This window comes from Knufia obscura (genome assembly GCF_036327395.1).
Source record: "Knufia obscura strain CCFEE 5817 isolate CBS 148926 chromosome Unknown scaffold_4, whole genome shotgun sequence".
Taxonomy (NCBI): Eukaryota; Fungi; Ascomycota; class Eurotiomycetes; order Chaetothyriales; family Trichomeriaceae; genus Knufia; species Knufia obscura.
This window is the reverse complement of record NW_027042690.1, coordinates 2,116,242-2,139,515: the sequence shown is the minus strand read 5'-3', so window position 1 is coordinate 2,139,515 and position 23,274 is coordinate 2,116,242. Positions and strand designations below refer to the sequence as shown.

The window sequence follows — 23,274 nt, the reverse complement described above, 5'->3', positions numbered from 1 at the left end:
TGAGCCTCGAAACGTGTGTCATGTGTGATGTGGTTGCATCTGCCATTGCTAACGCCCCTGCTTGCGTCGCAAAGAAGGACTTCAGTACTGCTGTCAAGCATCAGTGGCTCTCTATCAAAGACTGAAAATGCTGAAGGACTCCCGTATCGCACGTGCTACTTCCCTTCACAGCCAGCGTCTCCAGGCTTCTTCGTGGTCAAGCAAGTCCAAGCAACCGAAGCATTCAGGACATAAGACCATATGGTGGCACCAAGACCACACCCACGCCTTCATGCTATGCTCACCGATACTGCAATAACAATAAACCCCAAGCGCTCGTCTAATAATCTATACCCATAAGAGATTCGTCAGGTCGATGCTGTCATCTGCTGTGGTGCCCGCCTTGCGCCTTGCATGTACACCTCGTCTCCCGCATGTGATGCTTGCTGCATCTGCTCATGTTGTAATTCCGCGGCTTGCTGTTGAGTGATGACTTCTCTTGCATAGAACTCCACCAGCATAGTACCGTACGCTTCCAACTCTTCCACAGGCACGCTCAACCTAAAGTCGTTAAGAAGGAGGAATTGTAGTTCGAGGTTGTTCAACTCTGCCAGTGGTAGACCACCGACCTGCACAACGGTTAGTGGGGATTTGAAGATCAGCAAGAGAAGTGCATGCTTACCTTGGCATATCTCGAGTTCGTATAAAACACGTCTGAAAAGAACTTGCTCGCACAAGTCACACCAGCTATAACCAGCCTGTGAATATTGTAGCTGTCCACAACGAAAAACTGCGCCTGGTCGTCCTCTTCATCGTCGCCCATTCGCGAGGTTCGTGGCTCATCGTTCATGTTCTGCTCCGTCAGAGTCTCGGATGAAGCGTGTGAATCCGAGCTATCTGACCCAGCAGCTCGCGTCGCTCTCTGTAGGAAACGCTTGTTGAAGTTATCGGTCATGCGGTCGAAGTAGACCAGCAAGCTGAGGAAGACTTCGTATGTAGTAGGACAGTATTTGTGTATACGGCTGAGATAGCTGAGGATTGTAATACTCGGCACGTTCTTCCCGTGGAAAGCTAACACGCATGATGATTGCGAGCTAATGTCTCCCCCTTCTTGTGGTGTGCCAGGCCTATGTATGTGCTCATGCTGGCGGTCATTGGTTGTGGTAATCTTGGTCAGCAAGCCAGCAACCATCTCAATGATGTCTGTCACTGGCATGGAGCTGATCTCGTACTGCCTTCCAGCTTCCAGTATTCTTCCAGCAAGCCGTGGTCTTGCAAGATACTCTTGACTTGCGAAACTCTGGATATGCGCCAGGTCCCTCACTTTCAATCTGCTAGGTGATGAAGCTTCTGAAGCACCGAGTGATCGCGTAGATCTATGGGTAGGACCGAGTCGTGGAGACGAGGGCGAAGAGTGTAGACCACGTGGGTCGCTAGATAGAGGAAACCCCGACTGATCGAAGCCATGGTGGTGCTGGCTCAAGTTGGATGGTTGCCGTGAGGTTGTGGCCGGTCGGGCATCTGTTGGTGTCTCTGTAGGTTGCAGGGGTGGGGATGGAGGTCGGTCAGGTATTGTCTCTGATTGTGTAGAGGTACGTGATTGTGAAGATGGTGTTCGTTGCGTGGTTGGTCGGGATGCTGTATCAGGCTCATTGTGCTGAGCGTCGCCGCCAACCATTATGTGGTGATAGGCGTGTTGTTGACCGAGGCTGGGTGCCACTTGGCTCATAACCAATGATCCCATCTCAGTTTGAGTCCTTCATAAGCTGCAACAGGTATGTCAGCATTTTCCCGACGGACCAGCCGCGACATGTAAGTATCAAGCAACAAGATGATGAAATGTGCAAGTTATGAATTGAGTGGGATATGTTCTAGAGGCTTGGGCTTCGACCAGGGCATGAAGGGCCCAAGGTTGATCTAGTGGCAGATGGCAAGAGCGACTGCAGTGGGTGCAGAATGCAGAGTGCAGACCTGCGGCGCAGTCGCGATTCGATATGCGCTAGGTTACCACTTCTGGTTGGCGTAGAGGGGCTCGTGGGTCGTGCGGTCCCTGCAAACTTGAAGTTTGGGAGATGACTGAACGTTGGTTCCATCTTGCAGGCGTGGAGTCCACTTAACACTCCAGTTGTCAATTCTTCGGTTTTCTTGCTGCATGCTGTTTAGAGGTCTTACGACACTGATGGAATTGGCTTTTAACGAGAGGTCCATCCATGAGGGCAGGGGATGTGCTGCTGGCAGGAGCAACCTTTCAGGTCTGCTTCGAATGACTCGCGATCACGATGCAGCCAATCGGTAAAGACATAAATGGCCAGTATGAGGGTCGCCCGGTCGTAGCGCTCTAGCTAGTGGTAGTCTGACATGTGCTGTTTTCATACCAATGACATATTCGGCTGGTATCAAGTAATAGAAACTTGTCACTTACCGGCAATGGATAGTATATCAGGTCGAGAAATATGCACAGGATTGATAGGACGTATAACGGTCCCGTCGCACGCGAGATCCTCCGAGGTTATTTGAAGTAGTTTTGAAGGCTGCCAAGTCTCAGAATAAAGTGGCATGAGAAGCAAACATGAAGGTGAAAATGCTCAACGCTGGCAGGATGTACAACCGCAGCCACCTAGCCGCCGCAAGAAGTGAAAGTGAAGACAAGCAAAGGTTTCGATGCAATCAAAGATATAGCTTCGTGTTTCTTCATGACAGTCTACTGACTCTTTATGCTGGTGAAGCATCGCACTCCTGATGCACGAAAGACGTAGCAATACGTCACAGTGCCTAAAATATGCCATGGTGCGTAGGACAAGCACCATCTGGCATGGCATAAGCTCTGGGCTGACCCGGAGACCAAGGAGGGTGGGTAACTTGATATACCGATTGGCTGATGCTCATGCTTCATCTCTTCTGAACATCTTCATGCCCAGCAGGGACACCAGGCCCGACAGGAGTTATCCCAGAGAAGACACTCCTTGGTGAATCGCGTTGCTGGACCATAGTACGCTGTAAAGACTGGAACCAGTGCCGCAATCTGAAATTCATAAGACCAAAGGCAGAGACACGAGGTGCATTCAACCTTTGGCCAGCTTCGGCCACCGAGAAACACTCTCTGATAGAATGCTTTTCGAGAAGCTGTCAGGAGGTGTTGCATCGATATGTCAAGACCCACGCCAGCCACCAGAAACGCCAGAACAGTCTATGTTGATAGTCATCTAGACAGCAGGCTTTGCCCTACCTGGGCCAGTGTAGCCGTTATCTGGTAGGTAAAGATGTCTCTCATGCCCTCTGTTTGTAAGCACGACCATTCGTATAACACCGCCAGAGCTGCCATCCCATTTGATGGCTTCTGCAAGCGCACCCTTGACGAACTTGACACCCTCCTCCTCAGTCATGCTCTCCTTCCAATTTGCATCGCAGTAGCCGTAGATATATGTCGAACCAGAGCCTCCGATGGCATAGGACTGCTTGTGTAATGAGCCTCCAAGGGGGATTGAATAGACTGAGCCGCCGTTTCGCTTGTCCCAACCAGCAATGATCATACCCGCACTGCCACATTGTTAGCTATTGACAGGCACACTCGCAGGATGTCACTCACCTCAACTGATCCTTGTTCTCGTAGCATAGCTCTTGAAATAGTGCAGCCGCAGTCTGTGTTGTCGGCCCATCTTGACCATTCTGCACCCCATACATGCCCAGGTGGTAGCTCACAATATCTGCCACAGCTTGTGTATCCGCCGCCGATCCAGATCTACAGCACCATATAGTGTCATGTACTTGTGTAAGCTTGTCTGTAACTCTGTTGGCAATATATGCGCCTGTCGTGGTTCGGGAGTCGGCTCCAAGTATGACACCGTCTTTGAAGTTGATGGCCATGATTGAAGTTCCCAGATTGACCTCGCCCTTCTTGAGGTGGTTCATATCCACATGAATGCCGTCTTCACCCAGCATGCCCGTTGCCATGTCAGGTCCCATCGTTGCAGGTTTAGTGTAAATGAAAGACGGATTATGGAAGATTGGGATATCGCTGTATCGGGAGGTCGATTTGAACACGGATGGATGGGATCGAGGATGCGAGTGTTGGAAGCTGTGGTCAATATGTCTTCACCAATAGAGCGGAAGGCAGGCAAACGATAGTAGACGCGTTAGAGACTCTGCGGCCTCAGGCACCTAGCATACGCCGCAGGTGCAGCCGCATCGCGCTAAGCTAGCTCCTGTCGTCGCTTCCCCACGCTGGCGAGGCAGCAAGGCAACAAAAGTCAACCAAAATCCAGGCACATGCATGACCCTCACTGCAGATGGGGAATCTCGTTCACTCAACATCTGTCACTTCTTTCCTACGCATATCATTATTCCCCTGGTCGCATTATCTACACCTCGATTCGCCCTTGTGAGACCCTTGACAATTCGACCGCAAATACGGCTCCGCCCACATCCCCCCATGAACCCTCCGAGAGTCCCACCATGAGCGCATTCAACTCGATCCTCTCGTACCTCCGGATCCCCTTCTTCGCTTCTTCCGGCATCGCAGCGTTAGGCTCCTCCCTGCTGTACTTCCGCCAGAATTCCTTGATATATCCCTCTACCCTCCTCAACTCCCGCACAGACGTTCCTCAGCCTTCTCAATTCGATATCCAGGATGCGTCCTCAATCTACCTGCCCACCCCAGACGGGGAAACCCTACATGCATATTACCTCCGCCCACCGAAGGCGCAATTACGGAAGAACATCACAATCCTCACCTTCCACGGCAACGCAGGAAACATCGGCCACCGGCTACCAATCAGTAAAGTCCTCTCCGAATCCCTAGGCTGCCACGTCTTCATGCTCGAATACAGAGGGTACGGGCTCAGCACCGGCACACCAGACGAGAACGGCATAAACATTGATGCGCAAGTAGCGCTAGACTACGTGCGCAATCACACCGAGATGTCGAAGACCAAGATCGTGATCTACGGGCAGAGTCTAGGCGGGGCGGTGTCGATCCGCCTACTAGCGAACAATTTCGAGAAGAAAGCAGATGATAACGCTAGCGAGAAGCAAAACGAGCAAAGGATAGCAGGCGTGATACTGGAGAATACTTTCCTCTCTATCCGGAAACTGATACCTGCTGTCATGCCGCCAGCGCGCTACATCAGTATGCTCTGCCACCAGAAGTGGCCTTCCGATGAAATGATACAGAGTATACCGGCAAATGGCCCGCCGATATTGTTCCTCTCAGGTCTGAAAGACGAGATTGTCCCGCCAACCATGATGAGGACGCTGTATGATCTTTGCAAGATAAAAAGGAAGACTTGGAAGGACTTCGAGAACGGAGATCACAATTCGACCGTTGCTGAGCCGGGATATTTCGATGCCATTTGGGACTTCCTCGTTAAGGAGGTCCTTAGGGACGAGGACAGGCGGAAAGGTGTGGGTGACACGGATGTGGAGAAAGATGAATTGTGGGCATAGCAGCGTCCTGCTTGGGTGGGTGAATGGCGTTGTGGTGGTGGCATTCTTTCATTCGAGATACCCTGTGCAATCACGTATTCTATTTTTCCCATTCGCAGTCTGAATCTACGGCATCCTCGAACGGACACCGTAGTGCCCATCCTTTTGTACAACACTCCTCACACCCGCCATCCTTCCCTCCATCTCACGATATCCTCTCCGCCTCATCCACCAACTCATTCAAATCAAAACTCTGATCTCCCCCTGTAAACTTCGCTAACAATCCCCGTCTCTTCTCCTTCCCAATCCCACCCCCGTGCCCCCCATAATCATAAAACTTCTGCATACAAAGCAACAACCACTTTCCCTCCTCAACACTTACACCCCGTCCATCAACAACACTCCCATTCAACAGCACGAGACCATGACTATCCGCCAGATCCAAATGGTGTGTGACCGTTGTATGCGGCTGCGCGTACTCCCCATGGAGTTTAAACGCCGCGAGATGCGTGAAGAGTATCGTGCTGGTATGCGTATTCGCTGTGTTCACGCCTGGTGCAGGCGGTGGACCAGCAGGGGGATGGAACGACCACTGTAGGAAATGGATATCGCTTGCTGTGCGCGGGATGGCGCCGTCGAAACCGGAGGAGGATTGTGCTAGGTCGCCGCTTCCGTCTTCCGCCGCGGGACGAGGCAGAGGGAGGATGAATCGGGGGTGGGTCTTTGCGGTGTCGTGGATGCGATTGTATGTCGAGAGGGGGATCACGGCGCAGAGGGAGTGGGGATCGTTGGCGTGGCGGAGGCGCCAGAGGTATTCGATTTCGCGGGTGGGGAGGGTGGAGATCTTTTCGAGGTCGAGGTAGGAGGAGAGGGGTTTTATGCCGGGGGTGCTGCTGTCTTTCCGCTTGGCGGTTGTTTGTGATTGTTGCGTTGATTGTGCTTGTGCCGCTGGGGCTGGTGCCGGAGGCTGCTGGCCAATATATGATGTTTGTGACTGCGACTTCGCGTGCACCTGTGATGCTTCTGCTTGTGCCTCTGGACTCGTGGCTTTAGCGAGTTCGTCCGATACCCTCTTCCGCAGCTGTGTTATGCGCTCTTCATATGCGGCTTTGAGTTGCGCGACTGATTCGAAGCCTTCTGCTCGTGCCTTTTGTTCGAGTTTATCTTGGTATCTGTCTTTGATGCCGTTGGTGCTGTTGTGGCGGGCTACGAAGCGGATGTCGTGGACTTGGGCCCATCGTTTCTGGGCGCGGAGGGGGGAGGGGCAGGAGCGGATTTGGTTGCGGAGGCAGTAGGTTGGGCGGAGGGACATGGTGGTGATGGGGGAGGATAGAGTCTCTGTACGACGTGAGTTTCGTGAGTACCTGAGTGATGGCTGCGAGCTTGAATTCATGGTTGGAGATGCGCATGCTTCGGTGTTTCGGGTTAGCTCCCTCCGACAAGTTTCTCCATGGCCATGGGGTCTTATCACACGTCTTCCTCGAGCTGTCTCTCAGAGCTCTGCGCATCAAACACATGATATCGACAGTGTCAAAAGCTCCTTTACGCCGAATAGTGGCTCGGCGTGCTCTCAAGGCGTTCAACTCTTCTCTTATGTGCTTGTGCTCGCGGTATCAAAGCCCTTTGTGGCGAACCGGGGGATCATGCTCCTAATGAACCGAACACATTCATCGTCGCGGCGACCGATACAAATATGTCGAAGTGTTAGGGTCACTTTATTCAGTATAGGATGTCCTCGATGACTCTCTCGGAGCTCGAGCCAGATCTCGTACACTAGTCTGAACGATTGCGATACTAGTCACCGGCTCTGCTAGTCCTGCGAGCATGGTGTCGCGCAGCTTCAAGATACTTCCACAAACGACTTGAAGCAGATGAGAAGAAGCCGAATGATTTGAAAGCGAGGTGTACTTCGGCGCGGCGGTACATTCTGTCACCGCTTGGCATTTTCACTCCCAGTGCATGCAGTGACAGAACCACGAGATGAGGTTGATATTGCTAACCCAACAAATTTAGCTCCCAATATCGACACAAACCGACAAATTAAGACGCCTCCTTCTACGACAAAGTCATCCGTTCGAGACCGACGACTCGAAACCTGCAGGCGGCGAAGGATCCTTTGACTGAGGATGTTAGCTGTTTCTAGCCCAAAAGCCTCCTGCAGAGCAAGGGCGGGTAGCAGGAGGACTCGAAAGAGTATTAGCCGTTTCTGGCCCGAGTAGCTGCCTTAGCCCTTGTATATGACACGACGATATACGACGACGACAACAACAACAACCAATTGACTTTTTGGGAACATTGAGCTCAAGTATCTTTTTGCCATTTCTTTGAATTTGGAGACTAAAGGCAGCTGGAGCTGACGCCACCAACTCGACATCTCGACGGCCCAGCACAAGTGCTCAAGCTGCACGTTCAGATCGACTCCAAGATCCAATACTTCTCGCATCCGGCATGACTCACCAACCTCACTAGAACAATGCCAAGCCTTGACCAGTGAAAGCGAAGGTCTGTTCAAGCCGATAATCATAACAAAGAACCGAAGCCACTTAATCCTGTTACGAGTATTTGTGTTCAAAACCAACACCAATAGCCGTCATAGCTCAGTGGGAGAGCGTGAGCCTGAAGAACAAGCAGGACAAAGGAGAATGGATGGAAGCCTTTGTTCTCTTCAGAATGGCTTAAGGTCGTCTGTTCGATCCAGACTGACGGCATTTCTTTTTGCGTTTTGAGATCTGTGCGTGCTTTCAATGGATACATCGACTGTGGTCCTTTCCAGCTCCAGATCGAAAAAAAAGTTCTTGTTGTGTGTGACCCACACTAGGACAAATTACCCGGTGCAGCCCCTTTTTGAGAGATGGGCTGTTCATGTCCGAGCTCACCAGGCCAGTCTGCGGGTGATTTGAGGTTGGTGAACAGCTTGGACTAAAGACAGGTCAGTTCAAGCACGTATTGTCGGTCCGCCAGGTATCTGTACGGGCAAGCCGAGATACGGTAGGTCAACTCTGCTTCAGCATGTCAGTCCGCGTTGATCTTCGTCCTTACGCTTGCACTTTGGGACGTTGTCTTTTGCGGAATGGCAGGACACTTTGAGCCATAACCATGCGTTGGCTCATCTCAGTAGGTTAAAGCTCTAGAACCATGGAGATCGTCGCTGCTCCTCAAGTTGCTGACCAACCACTAGCGCGATCTGATATGTTCCGCTGTAGCGCTCATCTCCACTCGGTTCTCCTCGCTCCTCTTCTGCGTGAGGAGATAATCTGCTGGGAGAACAGCTTATCACCGCTGAAAGCGATAAGCGGGCAAGGCAACATGATAAGACCGTATGGCTTCGTGTGACCAGACAACGTTCACCTTGGTGGGGGGAAAGGTAAATCGTGTAACCTACCTCACTGCTACATGATCGATCAATCTTAAGCGAGACGCCAACCTATCACGCCCACAACGACGAGCCGCACAGCCTGCAACAAAATCAACGCAATGGAGATGAAGCCATGGCAGGAGGTAGCTCAGCGAGCACAAGCATACAGAGACAAATCGATAGCAGAAATCAACCCTCCGATACCAGCGGTGCCTGAAGAGCTACCACAGAATGTCATACACCTTCCAAAGCAACTCCTTACACCACGAGAGGTCGAGATCACAGAAATGCTGCCAGAAGAGCTGTTACCCGCCCTCGCTGACGGTAAGCTGACCAGCGTGGAAGTCATAAACGCTTTCGTTCGACGAGCCGGCCTCGCCCAGCAGCTGGTGAACTGCGTCACCGAGGTCATGGTGCCGCAAGCGCTAGAACGAGCAAAGCACTGCGATGAGTACCTCGCCAAGCATGGCGGACCCATCGGTCCATTGCATGGCCTACCAATTAGTGTGAAGGAGCACATCGGGATGAAAGGATTGACTCAAAACTGCGGTTTCGTCGCCTGGATCGACGAGGTCGCGAAAGACGATGCGTTCATATTAAAGCTGCTGCATAATGCTGGGGCTGTCTTCTATGTCCGGACAACGGAACCCCAGCTGCTGATGCACCTGGAAACCGCCTCGAACCTGTATGGTGTTACCGTCAACCCTTACAATCGAACACTTACCTCCGGTGGAAGTTCTGGCGGCGAAGGAGCATTGCTAGGATTGAGAGGCAGCTGCTTAGGCATTGGCACAGATATTGGCGGCAGCATCCGCAGTCCAGCTGCCAATAACGGCGTTTGGGGATTTCGACCTTCGTCTTACCGTCTGCCGAACAGCGGCGCGCATGCGCCTGGGCTGGGAGAGGAACAGATCGTACCAGTGATTGGACCGATGTCGACGAGTTTTGCGGGTTTGAATGTTTTCATGAAGACCATAATTGATCAGAAGCCATGGCTCAATGAACCTTCGATGGTACCGCTGAAGTGGAACACAACTGAGAGCCATTTGGTGGAACGATTTGGTCAGAAGAAGCTGAAAGTTGGGATCATGTGGCATGATGGTGTCGTGAAGCCGCATCCGCCGATCATGAGAGCGCTCACAGAGATAACAGCAAAGCTCAAGAATACTCCCGGTATCGAAATTATTGACTGGGCCCCTCATAAGCACGAAGAGAGCTGGGATATCATCTCGTCCTTGTACTTCTGCGCTAGCGCAAAGGAAGATCTGGATATCATGGAGGCCGGTGGGGAGCCAATACTGCCCCTGAGCAAATTCATCCTGCTCGACCAAGTAGGTGTGCCTAAGGAAGAAGACACAGCAAGCACCATTTGGAAGAAGACCATTCGACGCGAAGCATTCAAGACCGAGTATGCTGCACACTGGAATGCCACTGGTGCTGCAGATGGTCATCCAGTGGATGTCATTTTGTGTCCGGTTGGCCCAGGCGCTGCACCCCCGCTTGATCACTCGAGGTATTGGGCATATACATCGACGTGGAATTTGCTCGACTACCCAGCCTTGGTCTTTCCGTATTCACAAGTCGGCCAAGAGAAGGACAAGGTTGAGGAAGGGTATGTGCCGATGAATGATCAGGACGACTGGAATTACAAGCTGTACTCTCCGGAAAGATATGCTGATGCTCCAATCAGTCTACAACTGGTAGGTCGGCGATATGAAGACGAGAAGGTCTTTGAAGCTATGCAGTTCATTAGAATTGCTACTGGAGTGTAGTCAGGATTCGAGTGACGCCAATAATTGCAAGCTCGATGAGGAATCAACCATTTTGCGGCTCAAGCGGCCCGTGCTCGTAATGCATCGTGGCGCATATGCATTGCCGAGACTTATGCAAGGTCACAAAAGTCGATCTGCAGTGCGAAACCGAACTCTGCCTTGCCTCGCACAACTGTTTGCTCCTCGAGTACTGTAGGGCAGGAACCAGTATCCTGCATCAAATGGTAGTCACCAGATATTACTGATATCGAGTGATGTTCAGCACCGCCATAGGTCCTTATACAGCAACTTCTCAGCCGCAATCACTATTTTGGTGAAATTGCCTGGCGCTGCTCTAGTTGCCTAAAAGCGGCTTCGGCTATTAAGCATCCGTCGTTTTCGTTCGACACTTTCAAAAGGCTTGCAGATCGGATCGGCCGGTCTAAAAGTGGGTGTTTGTTGACATCACCATTGGCACTTGGCAAATTTCCTGGATGTCACGGTCAGCGGGAGCGAGGTGTTCGCGTTTCAAGGCTGTTACGTGCTGTGCTGGCCCATGTTTCCATCATCTCATCCGTGCACTGCCGACTGCTCAGTGCACATGTACTCATATCTTTTTAGACTTTGACTGATTCGGCGTGTTATACGTGTATATTATACTTCTTACCCTCGTTCTGGAATCTGGCTCGAACCTTTCGAGTCTGACCATCGCTAAATATGAAATTCACCACTTGCGCCGCCGCGCTGAGCAGCGTTGCAGGAATAGCACAAGGTATGCACGCAATCCAACCTTATTCAGGCCGTACTGATTCCTTCAGCTTCTGCTGTATCGCAAGAAGCCCACCATGAAGCCCTCAATGCCCTGGTAAATTTGCGCCGGGCACTGCCGAACTCTCCAGAGGGATACACCCCCAGCGATGTCGACTGCCCCTCAACACCACCCTCCGTACGCTTAGCAGACTCTCTTTCACAGAACGAAGCAGAATGGGTGCAGCGGAGGCGGAGCAACACAATCGAGCCCATGCGGGAGTTCCTGTCGCGAATGAATATTACAGATTTTGATGCAGGACAATATATCGATAACAATCGTGATAATGCCTCAGCACTACCAAATATTGGTATAGCATTTTCAGGCGGTGGTTGGAGAGCTCTTATAAACGGTGCCGGCGTGTTAAGCGCATTTGATAGCAGAACAGATAATTCGACCAATACTGGACAGTTAGGAGGATTGCTGCAAAGTTCAACGTACATCGCCGGATTGAGTGGAGGCAATTGGCTCGTTGGATCCATATATGTCAACAACTTCACCACCGTTACTGCCCTCAGAAATGACCCAACAGTATGGGAGTTTGGCAACAGCATATTGGAGGGACCGCCAACTGGAGGTATCCAGATTCTGAACACAGCCGAGTATTACTCCAATTTATTGGATCAAGTTGAAGGAAAGCGAGACGCAGGTTACGACGCTAGTCTCACCGACTACTGGGGGAGAGCCCTATCCTATCAGCTGGTTAACGCTTCGAACGGTGGTCCAGCATACACCTGGTCCTCCATCGCTCTTACCGAGGGCTTCCAGAACGCAGATCAACCATTCCCAATCAGCATCGCCGACGCCCGAGCCCCAGATCAGACCATCATCTCCCTAAACAGCAGCGTCTTCGAGTTCAACCCCTTCGAAATGGGCACCTGGGACCCAACCACCTTCGGCTTCATGCCAACCCAATACCTAGGTACAAACATGACCAACGGCTCAGTAGCCGACAACGTCCGTTGCACCGTCGGCTTCGACAACGCCGGCTTCGTAATGGGCACATCCTCCAGCCTCTTCAACACTCTAATCCTCCAACTCAACGACTCCTCCCTCGACATCCCCGACGCCCTCAGAACCGCCGTCGGCTCTCTCCTCTCCGGAATCGGCTCCAACAACAACGACATCGCAGACTACGAACCCAACCCCTTCTACGGCTGGAATCCAACCGGAAACAGCTACAACGCCGACAACCGCTCCCTCACCCTCGTCGACGGTGGCCTCGACAACCAAAACATCCCCTTCAACCCCCTCATCCAACCCGCCCGAGAACTCGATGTCATCTTCGCAAACGACAACAGCGCCGACACCCCCACCAACTGGCCCAACGGCTCCTCCCTAGTCCAGACCTACATGCGCAGCATGGAACCAATCGGAAACGGCACAGCCTTCCCTTCCGTCCCAGACACCCAAACATTCATCAACCTGGGCCTCAATACCCGCCCCACCTTCTTCGGCTGCGACGCCTCAAACATCACATCTTCTAGCCCCTCCCTCGATGGTTCCTCAAACGCAGTAATCCCCCCACTAATCGTTTACATCCCGAACTACCCCTACGTCACCTACTCCAACCAACCAACCGTAACCCTCTCAACAAACGATACCTACCGCGACGCCATGATCGCAAACGGATACGAAGTCGCCACAATGGCAAACGCGACACTCCCCGGCTACGAGAACTGGCCAATGTGTGTGGCGTGTGCGGTCCTAAGTCGGAGTTTCGATCGCACGGGGACGGAAGTGCCGCAGGCGTGTCAGGACTGTTTCACGCAGTACTGCTGGGATGGGACTGTGAATAGCAGTGATCCGGGGACGTATGATCCGCAACCAAGGCTTGAGGAGATTAATATTCAGAGTGGTGCGATGGCATCTGCACGGTTCTCGGGGGTTGTTGTGGCGCTGGTTGCGTTTGGAACTGCGCTTGCTTTGATGTTGTAAGGTAGAAGAGGAGATGGTTGAATATGTATGACCGTGTATCATATTGGATTTGGCATTGCATGGCTTGGGGTAGCTTGGAAGAAAATGGACCATTGCATTGCATGGATTTGCATGGAACTTGGACAGGTGTATATGACGAAGTTATGACAGCTCAATTACAATTATTCATTGACAACAAAGTGCTTGTTCAACGACTCGTCCGTGGTTACACTCAATAACAGACCCACCAGTACCACCGTAGTATGAGCATGCTAGTGCTGCTAGACCGGCAACCAAGCTCAATCACCATACCAACTCCAACTCATATCCCAAAGCACCGTCCCCTCCTCATCCTCAACACGGAGCTTAAACGGTATCTTTCCCTCCGCAGCCTGCACAGGCACATCCGCAGCAAACACTCTACTCCCCACACTCATATTCACAGTCCACTTCTTCAAATCCTCCTCACTAACCTCGCCACAGCCACGTTCATCACCTCCGTCATATCCACTCACACCCCCATTCTCAGCAGCAACCTCAGTCCACTCATTCACCAGCTCACCAATCGGTACCTCCCTTACAACCTCGAAATCAGAATACTCGACCCCCTCAGGTAAATTCCGCGGTCGCTCTCTTCGCATGAGTTCTCGGAGACGAGTAGGCGACCATTTCCGGGTGGGGATGAACTTTGGTTTCTTGGAGGGTCGTGCTTCTCGTTCATGGGCCGTGGTCGGTGAGGAGGAGTGTCGGCGCTTGGTTGGGCGTGATATGGGGAGGGGTATGGTCTTGGGTGAGACTGAGGGGGAGATTATGCGGGTGGATCGGCGCCCGGTCTCGAAGGGATCGATGAAATCTGGAGTAGGGAGGCGGGTGAATGCGCATGAGAGTGGCGTGAGGGGGTGGAGGGTAGGTGTCGACGACGGGGATGCCGATGCTTGAGGCTTAAGTTTGAGCTGCTGGTTCGGGTGACGGGTCACGGTAGCTCGTGGTGTTGATGCATGGGGTGTGTAGGGTGTTGCTCACCTGATTGGGCCGCATGTCCTACGCTCGAAACGCGGTTGTCTCTGTGATTGTGGTTGTGGTTGTGGTTGTGATTGGTGGTTTCTTCTGCTACCCTCAAACTGGGACGGTGGATATGTGGGCGAACGTTGAAGAAGTCATCCTCGTCTTCTTCTTCAATGGTGTAGATTAGACTTGGATGGTGTATCCGGGGGCCGTCTGGGAGGGGAGTGACAGTAAGCGCTGGGCCATGATTTCTTGTGACTGATGACTGACGGGATGTTGTTGAGGCGTTGACGTGTTGGTATCGAGTCGCGCCAGGTTGTGGAGGCAAGGTTCGAGGTGGTGGACGGGCTGCCAGTCGCTGCGATGAGGGGAGGGGTGAAGCGCGATTCGAGACAGTCGGCGGACCCAGGAATTCATTCAGAGGTCGTTGACTGACATTCTGGTTCTGATGTGCCTGCGCTTGATAGTAAGCTCTGTTGTGACGTGCAGCTGGACCAGCTTGATATGCGAAGGAGGCTTGCTCTGGTGCTGCTACAGCTACCCGACGATCTGGTTCGTGTTCTCCAGCGAGCGTCACAGCCCTCGCTGCATACTCTTGTGGCGGCCTCTGCCGATGCTGAGGGTCAGCCTGTTCGTACCATCCTGCTTGTACCCCAGATTCGAATTTTGAATCTATCCATGAGCCATGGCCTGCGTGTTTGCTGCTTGGATCAAAGTATGCATCTTCTCCTCCATGCACACGGATGTCGTTATATTGCGTGGTATGACATGGCTGGGTCAAATCATCTGGCTCGGCCCAGCCGTTATGTGAAGCGTGATGGGCCACCGTTGGGTATTGAGATGCAGAGCGATCTTGATACCGATCGAAGTGCTCGGCATCTGCAGCGGCTTGTCGTGCCTCACTCTCAGCAAGTGCCTGGTCCCAATTGTACAGAGGTAGGGTGGCATGATCGATGAGTTCGTCGTGGAACTGGTGCGGTATCGAGGACATTGGCAAAGGGCGAGGGTCGGATTGTCGATAGGAGGGTTGCGTATCTGAGATGCTTTTGGCAACGCAGGAATGGATCGAAAAGCTTTGTGCGAAGGACTTGGTAGATCGAGCGATACAGTAAGTCTCAGGGGAAGCACGTAGCTGATATAACAAGCAGAAGCAGCCATCGCGACCCTGGTGACTGGTTGTTGATATAGCGTTCGACGTGGGAGTCACTGAGCAAACATTGTCACTTGTGAAAACATTGACAACTCCGCTTCGTACAGTATGACACAATGAGTCCAGCGACATGAAAAGGCAACGTCTCTATTGATTGCGGCTATGTATCGTGACTAGCTCTCGTTGTTGAAAAGGTGGCAGAGGATCAGTAGCAGATGGCTTAGACACCAGAATCTTACATACCTCTGCTGTTTGACAGGCAGCACAGCCTTGTCGTACTTCAACTGGTTCGCATGGAACCAAGCTGATCCTGTGACCATGCAGTGACGACGCCATGGCTCATCGTATGTGTCACAACTCCTGACTCTCTTCAACGTGATCCCAGGTTTCTTCTGTAATATCTTTCAGTTGCTTTAAATTCTTTTCGCAGTCCTCAATTCTGCCGTCCAGCACCACCTCGAATATCTCTCTGCTCCTATCATAAGCTTCTCGCAACTCATTGGTGGTCTTGACTATGTCTTTCTCGATCTGCATCTTCTTGGTTACAAGGTCGCGAAGTTCTTGAACACGTTCCTGGTGCATCTTCTGGCTGCAGATATGATGTTAGTTGGGCGCTAGGTTTGGCCATGTCGTTGCTTGATGCTTACATTGCTGCCGCATGCTGCTGCACTGTTTGATTGATTTGGGTGTCGAGTTGCTGGATGTCGTGCTTGTACTCGACTTGTAAAGCCTCTTGCTTTCTGGTTGTTTGGGCACCTGTCTCAAATCCAAGCAGTCAGATTGTGTATGGTGTGACTGTGATGAAGGATTGACATACCTTGTCTGCCATGTCGCGTGCGAGTTTTGAAGATAGTCGCGTCGACTGAACTCTGATGGCTACGGTAGCAAGAGCCACAGGAGAGCTAACAAAACCTGCTATTGCGAACCAAGGCAGGTGCGATAGCTCGGCTGGCGGAACCTCACAGTGGGAAACCACCATCACAAATCCGAGCGCCCAGAAGCACCCTAGCACCAACCAAAAATCTTCATTGCTTCGATAGCAGAGCCTTGAGGAATGCATAATGTCTTTGGGGGAGTTTTCCATTGTATAGACGTGATGGTCAAGACAGTCAACACCACAAGGAAAGTAGTGGGGGCTAATATACCTCACAACAACGCGATGTTTGACTCGAAAAGCGTTTGTGTCTCAAGTCGACCTTCTGTTCACCTCTTCTAGCGTTTCAGCTTCTCAGCTTCACGAGGTGGCTGTTTGTCAGGTGGAAACTTCGTGACAGTCTATGGTTGTGGCCGCTTACGTTAGTTAGATGAAACTTGTCACCAGGGGTAGTAGCATATATCAAGCGGACACTCCATTGCAGTTCCTAGGTTCCTGCCATTCATGATCTCAATACCAATCCGGCACAATGTGCAGATCAACTGTCGTTACACTCTTCTGCAGAAACGCTGGATGCACTACAATCGTCACCAGATACTTGACCGACCGTGACTGGCATCCAGAGATCGGATACGTTGAGATCAGGATGTGTGAAGAGGTGTTGAATGACAACATCAGCCACGACCATGACCTTGAATTGGTTGACATCACAGGCAGGGCAGAGATCAAGTGTCAGACATGCCTCGAAGAAGACGCCAATTTGGCACTTTCAGAAGTTCATCCACGATTCTTACTCGATGAGGATGATCAAGAAGACGGCGAGTCCCTCTTCGCGAGCTTCGGAATTGATGCTGACGACTACTAGGTTAGGGAATTCAAGGGGCCGGCATGTGGTGATACTTTGTCAAGCACGTGAAGAAAGTCTCCCAGAGATACCGAGGCTAGCCGAACAGGTTAGACTCGGGATCACTCCCGAAAACAGCTGAACAGCTGATCTCGGATTCGTCTTCTTCACCAGTCGGAATGCTTAGAAATGGACTCAGGCTTGTAAGCAAACGTCAGAATCTGGGGCGCGTGTCACGTTCATGGAGAAGCCGAAATACGCAGCACGAGCAGCGATGTGTTCCTGAGACTCCGGACCATGTGAACGAAGCTCATGTGCTGTGAAGCTGACATGTGAAAATGAGAGCCATACAATCAATGCTGTATTCTCCCTCCTCTTTTGTTCTTTTGTCATAGAGTATACCCTTCGGAGTTCTGTTCTTGTTAGACTGTATTCCTAGTCACGGTTCTTTCACAATGTCAGAAACATTTTCAACGGCCGACGTGGCCAAGCACAACAAAGGCACAGATCTTTACATCGTGGTCGACGAGGACGTTTATGATCTGACCAAGTTCCAGGACGAGCATCCAGGCGGCAAGAAGAGTAAGCAACTTAGGGAGCCTGTAAAGGAATGCGACTGACGTTTCATAGTCCTTCAGCGGGTCGCCGGCAAGGATGCCTCGAAGCAGTTCTGGAAGTACCACAACGAAGGTATCCTCAAGAAATACAAGCCAAAACTACAAGTCGGCTCGTTAGACTCCAAGAAAGCCGAGGCGGTACCTGCGCCAACACCAGAACCAACTGCTCCAGCGGAAGACAAGAAAGAGAAAGTTGTCCCATCCGCAGAGCCAGGCCAGATCATCGCACCTGTGCCAGGCCCAGCAGCAGCAGAAGAAGAACCAACGGAAGCTCTTGACCCATACGGCAGTCTCATTCCATTCGCCGACCCGAATTGGTACCAGTCCTACCACTCTCCATACTATAACGAATCCCACGCTGCGCTGCGAGCAGAGGTCCGAGAATGGGTCGAGAACGAGCTGGACCCAAACGTGACAGAATGGGACGAAGCAAAGAAAGTCCCAGACACAATCTACAAGCAAATGGGTGAAAGAGGGTACCTAGCAGGTCTGATGGGCGTACACTACCCGAAACACCTCACCAAGAATACCGTCAAGAGCGTCCCGCCCGAAAAATGGGATCTCTTCCACGAGTTGCTCCTCACAGACGAACTATCCCGCACCGGCAGCGGTGGTCTAGTGTGGAACCTAATCGGCGGCTTCGGCATCGGCTGTCCACCCCTCGTCAAATTCGGCAAGAAGAAGCTCGTCGAGCGCATCCTGCCCGACATCCTCAACGGCGACAAGCGCATCTGCCTCGCCATCACAGAACCAGACGCAGGCTCAGACGTCGCAAATCTCACCTGCGAAGCCAAGCTCAGCGAGGACGGGAAACACTACATCGTCAACGGCGAGAAGAAATGGATCACAAACGGTATATGGTGCGATTACTTCACCACCGCCGTGCGCACAGGGACACCCGAGTCCGGCATGAACGGCATCTCCGTCCTTCTCATCGAGCGTACCGAGGGCGTCAGCACAAGAAAGATGGACTGCCAGGGTGTCTGGTCCTCAGGCACAACGTACATAACCTTCGAGGACGTCAAAGTGCCCGTTGAGAACCTACTCGGAAAGGAGAACCAAGGTTTCAAGGTCGTGATGACAAACTTCAACCACGAGAGGATAGGCATCATCATCCAGTGTCTGCGGTTCTCGCGGGTCTGCTTCGAGGAGTGCGTCAAGTACGCGAACAAGCGCAAGACGTTCGGGCAGAAACTGATCAACCACCCCGTTATCAGGTTGAAGCTCGCGCATATGGCGCGACAGATCGAGGCGTCGTTTGCGTGGCTGGAGAACCTGGTCTTTCAGTGTCAGAAGATGGGCGAGACGGAAGCGATGCTGCGGCTTGGAGGAGCGATTGCTGGGTTGAAGGCCCAAGCTACTACTACTTTTGAGTTCTGCACGAAGGAGGCTGCGCAGATCTTTGGTGGTTTGGCTTACTCGAGGGGTGGCCAGGGTGCGAAGATTGAGAGACTGTACCGGGATACATTAGCGTACAAGATCCCTGGTGGAAGTGAAGAGATCATGCTCGATTTGAGTATTAGGCAGAGTATGAGGGTGCATAAGGCTTTGGGTATGAAGCTGTGATCTTCACTTTTGGAGTACTCGGGGCTTCACAGTCAAAGGCTTGGCGCTAGCAGGTATGAAGGCAAGATATCTGAAGAATGTATCGATATTCTGTACTACACGCTAGCATAAAGTACCACGGTGCCATCCCGGCTAATGTAGTGCGTACTGTAAATGCACGAACATACAGCATGCAGATCATACCGCATGTGGTATGCATGCATGATGTTGCGCCCGACAGGGCCTTTGCTGCCCAATCACCCTCGGTTCGGCATTCACTCACTTGCTGCTCGAGCGGAGCTCATGGTATTGGACACTAGATTGAAGCATAGTATCTGTGTTTGAGTTCGTGAATATTGAACTTGACCCCGAGGCGGTGAAACTACGAGAATGGAATTGCACGGCCACCATCGGCGCCCGATGCGATGCAGGGGCTTTTCTGAAGTCCTTCGTGCGCCATATGAACATGGCGGAGACTTCGTGTGCTCGTAAAGGAGGCCCAGCTGGACCTTACTCTACGGCGAACGTGATTTTGGGTTTGTATCAATGCTGGCTTCAACCCAACACGAGCAGGAGTGACCGTCCTTCCAGATAAGCTCGGGTAGCCATGCATCACCCTCGCAGTCTTGATGATCCAGAACCTCAAAGCGCTTTGGGCACTATCTATCGCGACCCGTAAACTTGAACTGTTCCGGATCAGCCCAATGCCCACTCCGCTCATACCTCCACAGTATCAGTCCTTGAACCTCACCCACAAAAGCCAGCTTCTGGTGCCGATCAGTCCCTTCGCCTTCCTCGTCCAGCCGATCATTGTTCTTCCCACTATGATCAAACTTACCTCCCGACACATCCTCACCCCTCTTGAAGCTCTCTTCGAGCTGCGCTAGTGCCTGCTCTACTACACGTTCATTATTGACCTTGTTCATGACCGTGTAATGGAATCTAGGTGGCGTCGAATCCTGCTCGCTTAGCCACTCTCCCCATTTCTTGCGCAGCTCGGCATGAACGATCCGTGTCATATTGCGGCCACGTGTGCTGTCGTTGGCATGATCGATGTCATCTGCCACCTTGATGCCGACACCGTGACTTAGCCTCATAGGATTTGTAGCGCGGACTCGGTAAGGTGGTGTTCGAGAAGCGATGTGTCTGATGGCGGGGAGGACATCGCTTTCGAGCTTGGAACCTGGTAGAGCGTGGAAGAGCGTGATGTGTGCTGGGATCTTGTTGAGCTTGGGTGGGAAGTAGGTCTTCCGGAGTGAGTTCATAGAGTCGTTGTGCGCCCGGTCTGTCCACAGAGAAAGGACGTATGAGGGTTGGTCATTGCTATATCCTTCGACACTGGGCCTTTGGTTGTTGAATCTTTGTTCGGCGTCAGTAGATGAAAAAGACTGTGTTTGTTGGCCGCTTGTGACTGGCGCGGCTGGTGCTGTTGTGACGGTCATGATGCGACGGAAGCACGTAGAGTTCGTGAGCCTCGTCCTCATCGGACGAACAAGCGATGAAAGACGATCAGGCACGCACACTTGTCCAACAGCCTCTGAGGCTTTTGCTGCCTGCTCAAGTTCTTCTCACGACGCAGTGAATCACCTCTCGGTCCGCACTGAACGTTTCTGAGATGGGTAGCTCAGATGTGTACTCCCTCCAGTACTAAGGTCTCACGCGTGAGTCAGGTATATGATGACGACGGGTGATACTGCTAATGATCGCTGCAAAGTCGACATAGACGAGTATAGGGTTGAAGTAAATTGGCGACTGAGCAGCATTGCAGCGAGCTCTCGAATGCGTTATTAGAGCAAGCCATGGGCGTGAATGACAGAAGTCAATCAAGTCATGACGTACGCGATATTGTGGTATAATCTCTCGCACAGATACACATTATTGTGATTGCGGTTGTTTCCCAGTTGTCGCCCGGCTATGGTGAGGACAATGTCATTGATGATGTTTGTGTCTCGAGCTGTACATCAACAGCAGCAGGTATCGAACAAACCATTCTGGACGGTACCCCTGCAAGATACAGCTGCGGCCTGACGTTGCTTCTTGCTCCTGATTGGCTGGCCAGAAATTTGCCTCGGCGTTGGTTGATGCAGATACTGGCAGAGAAGGCCTTCAGTTGTCTTCCACTTCTCCTATCGACGTTATTGTTATGGTATGCATGACTGCCGCAACATGGCCACGACGGAACTGGTAAGGTATCTCTGTGTATGTGAAGTATTTCTGGAGAAAGCTGCCTCGCAGTGTCGGCCCAACGTGCTGACTCGCGGCACTTCACCTTAACCTATCGATTTGTGTCGGAGCTTGCCTCCTGGACTTCAATCAAGAAATAACAATTCAACGTTCGCGTGACTTCGGCAGGTAGTACCGAATAGAGCTGCGATCTCTTGCGTAGTCCGCTCGCCTTTCTCTTCCGGTCGAGATGGAAACTATCTCGGTATTTTCTCGATCTTGTAGCGGGCGATTATGCAAGATACTGGCCACTACGATAGCATCACTCGAAGCTACGGAGTGTTCTGGATGGGGTGTCATCGTGGCTGTTTCACCTGTTGTTCCATGGAGCTTCCATTTTCCTTCTGGAAGGAAACAAGATTGAACTGCAAACGGCTGTTGCTAGAGGCCGGTCGTGCCGGTGACCGTTATTTCCCCATTGGGCTCTAGCTCCCAGAAAGGCGCTTCTGCCATACCCCTGCCAAGGCTAAGACCCATGCAAGTGATGTCGTTCGCAATCTTTGCCCATCCTTAGTTTTCCAGAACAATGCTCCCGGTAGCAGCCGTTATTCTCCTAGTGCTTTGCCTGGTAATGTTGCTTCTTTTGGCCCCAGTGCATCTTGCTAGCAGTGTCTCGCAACAGTACTGATGCTCTTGGTATGTCACGGAATGCGCCAACCTCGGCACAACCTGGTGTAAGCAACTGAGTATTCTTGGAGTAAGAGTGACCCTCTTGAGAGGTTTCACGATTTGATTTCTGGATCTGGAGATCACTCCTCAACCGCCACCGTGTTGGGCACGAAATCACCCTTATCGATCCTTCTGTTCTTGTCCTTTCGCCCGCCTCGACGGATCCTGTTTTCGAGGTTCCAACCTCGCTTCCGACATCGTGGCTGACACCCACTAACAGTTCCATAAACTGCACACTGGAGCGATACGGCACAAAACAGTGGCCTGATACTGTCTACCCTTCTGGCAGTTAGCTTGGACGGAACATACCTCAAACATGCTAACATTCTTTAGGTTTCTGTTTTACGTCCGTGGTGCTGCAACGTCACCAGCCCTGTGATTGAGGTTCAATTTGCGCTCCAACATGCTCTGCAATCACTCACAAGATGGGACAGCACTCTAACTCTTTTGAAACAAGCACGTGGCTAAGATCCATTTCCTCTACACCGTTGACAGATCCACACACAAGTTCTGGCGATCTCGAGCACAAAGGTCACATCTGCAGTAGGAAAGGCTTCTGCGTGACGAAAGTCTTGTGATCAGACGCATATGCAGTTGTGCGGTCATTCAAGAGTGATAGAGTCCTTCGTGGCCGCCACAGCTTGGGCACTGTCATATCGGATGGAAGTAATAAGGCCCAACGAAAGGATATTTCGCGTCGATCATCTCGTAGTTGGAGCTGGCGTCATTCGCTGTGCCTCATTGGCAGGAGCCGCGCCTCACTGGCTACTGGTGAAGCGGAGACTGGTATCCATACCTCAACGAGGCTGCGGTGACATCCCGGACAGACCATGCAGCGCCATTCTTACATCAAGGAATATGCTACTACTTACCACTCCCGAAACGGTGTACCTTGTCGCAGCACGAACAATGTGATAAATCGGGACACAAAGGTTTCGTCCCGACCCTATGATCCTTGACATCTTATCACTTGTCTCCGGTAGCAGTTGAAAACACACTCATGAGTCGTGCTTACAGAACCAGACTAAGCTTTGCCTTGCGTATTGATGCCATCTCCTTGAGCTTAGTGCCCGACATATACATCGGGCACAACGTTACGACTCTTGACTCAACTCA

The 23,274-nt window shown here is 51.9% G+C and overlaps 10 protein-coding genes and 1 non-coding gene across 11 annotated transcripts; 5 read left to right on the top strand and 6 right to left on the bottom strand.

Annotated features, from left to right (window-relative positions):
* Nucleotides 1-347: 347 nt before the first annotated feature.
* On the bottom strand, nucleotides 348-1,657 carry PCL7 (cyclin-like protein interacting with PHO85; the record flags this gene model as incomplete). The annotated part of the gene is made up of 2 exons (XM_064873163.1): nucleotides 348-608; nucleotides 662-1,657. 2 exons carry the CDS (start codon nucleotides 1,655-1,657, stop codon nucleotides 348-350), a joined length of 1,257 nt encoding a protein of 418 aa, XP_064731821.1.
* Nucleotides 1,658-3,182: 1,525 nt separating this feature from the next.
* Nucleotides 3,183-3,942, bottom strand: PRE3 (Proteasome subunit beta type-1; the record flags this gene model as incomplete). The annotated part of the gene is made up of 2 exons (XM_064873162.1): nucleotides 3,183-3,516; nucleotides 3,566-3,942. The coding sequence occupies 2 exons, from the start codon at nucleotides 3,940-3,942 to the stop codon at nucleotides 3,183-3,185; spliced, it is 711 nt and encodes a 236-aa protein (XP_064731820.1).
* Nucleotides 3,943-4,431: 489 nt separating this feature from the next.
* On the top strand, nucleotides 4,432-5,421 carry bem46 (bem46 protein, variant; the record flags this gene model as incomplete). The annotated part of the gene is made up of 1 exon (XM_064873161.1): nucleotides 4,432-5,421. The coding sequence occupies one exon, from the start codon at nucleotides 4,432-4,434 to the stop codon at nucleotides 5,419-5,421; it is 990 nt and encodes a 329-aa protein (XP_064731819.1).
* A 184-nt stretch (nucleotides 5,422-5,605) lies between these two features.
* PMZ80_004737 (uncharacterized protein) lies at nucleotides 5,606-6,712 on the bottom strand (the record flags this gene model as incomplete). The annotated part of the gene is made up of 1 exon (XM_064873160.1): nucleotides 5,606-6,712. One exon carries the CDS (start codon nucleotides 6,710-6,712, stop codon nucleotides 5,606-5,608), a length of 1,107 nt encoding a protein of 368 aa, XP_064731818.1.
* A 1,274-nt stretch (nucleotides 6,713-7,986) lies between these two features.
* On the top strand, nucleotides 7,987-8,108 carry PMZ80_004736. Its single transcript has one exon. It is a non-coding gene; the product is annotated as a tRNA-Phe (tRNA).
* Nucleotides 8,109-8,874: 766 nt separating this feature from the next.
* Nucleotides 8,875-10,527, top strand: PMZ80_004735 (uncharacterized protein; the record flags this gene model as incomplete). The annotated part of the gene is made up of 1 exon (XM_064873159.1): nucleotides 8,875-10,527. One exon carries the CDS (start codon nucleotides 8,875-8,877, stop codon nucleotides 10,525-10,527), a length of 1,653 nt encoding a protein of 550 aa, XP_064731817.1.
* Nucleotides 10,528-11,223: 696 nt separating this feature from the next.
* On the top strand, nucleotides 11,224-13,252 carry PLB1 (Lysophospholipase 1; the record flags this gene model as incomplete). The annotated part of the gene is made up of 2 exons (XM_064873158.1): nucleotides 11,224-11,278; nucleotides 11,325-13,252. 2 exons carry the CDS (start codon nucleotides 11,224-11,226, stop codon nucleotides 13,250-13,252), a joined length of 1,983 nt encoding a protein of 660 aa, XP_064731816.1.
* A 278-nt stretch (nucleotides 13,253-13,530) lies between these two features.
* Nucleotides 13,531-15,227, bottom strand: PMZ80_004733 (uncharacterized protein; the record flags this gene model as incomplete). The annotated part of the gene is made up of 2 exons (XM_064873157.1): nucleotides 13,531-14,213; nucleotides 14,255-15,227. 2 exons carry the CDS (start codon nucleotides 15,225-15,227, stop codon nucleotides 13,531-13,533), a joined length of 1,656 nt encoding a protein of 551 aa, XP_064731815.1.
* A 510-nt stretch (nucleotides 15,228-15,737) lies between these two features.
* PMZ80_004732 (uncharacterized protein) lies at nucleotides 15,738-16,215 on the bottom strand (the record flags this gene model as incomplete). Its single annotated transcript, XM_064873156.1, has 3 exons — nucleotides 15,738-15,975; nucleotides 16,034-16,146; nucleotides 16,204-16,215. 3 exons carry the CDS (start codon nucleotides 16,213-16,215, stop codon nucleotides 15,738-15,740), a joined length of 363 nt encoding a protein of 120 aa, XP_064731814.1.
* A 1,344-nt stretch (nucleotides 16,216-17,559) lies between these two features.
* Nucleotides 17,560-19,287, top strand: PMZ80_004731 (uncharacterized protein; the record flags this gene model as incomplete). Its single annotated transcript, XM_064873155.1, has 2 exons — nucleotides 17,560-17,686; nucleotides 17,735-19,287. 2 exons carry the CDS (start codon nucleotides 17,560-17,562, stop codon nucleotides 19,285-19,287), a joined length of 1,680 nt encoding a protein of 559 aa, XP_064731813.1.
* A 638-nt stretch (nucleotides 19,288-19,925) lies between these two features.
* PMZ80_004730 (uncharacterized protein) lies at nucleotides 19,926-20,708 on the bottom strand (the record flags this gene model as incomplete). Its single annotated transcript, XM_064873154.1, has 1 exon — nucleotides 19,926-20,708. One exon carries the CDS (start codon nucleotides 20,706-20,708, stop codon nucleotides 19,926-19,928), a length of 783 nt encoding a protein of 260 aa, XP_064731812.1.
* Between the last annotated feature and the right edge of the window lie 2,566 nt (nucleotides 20,709-23,274).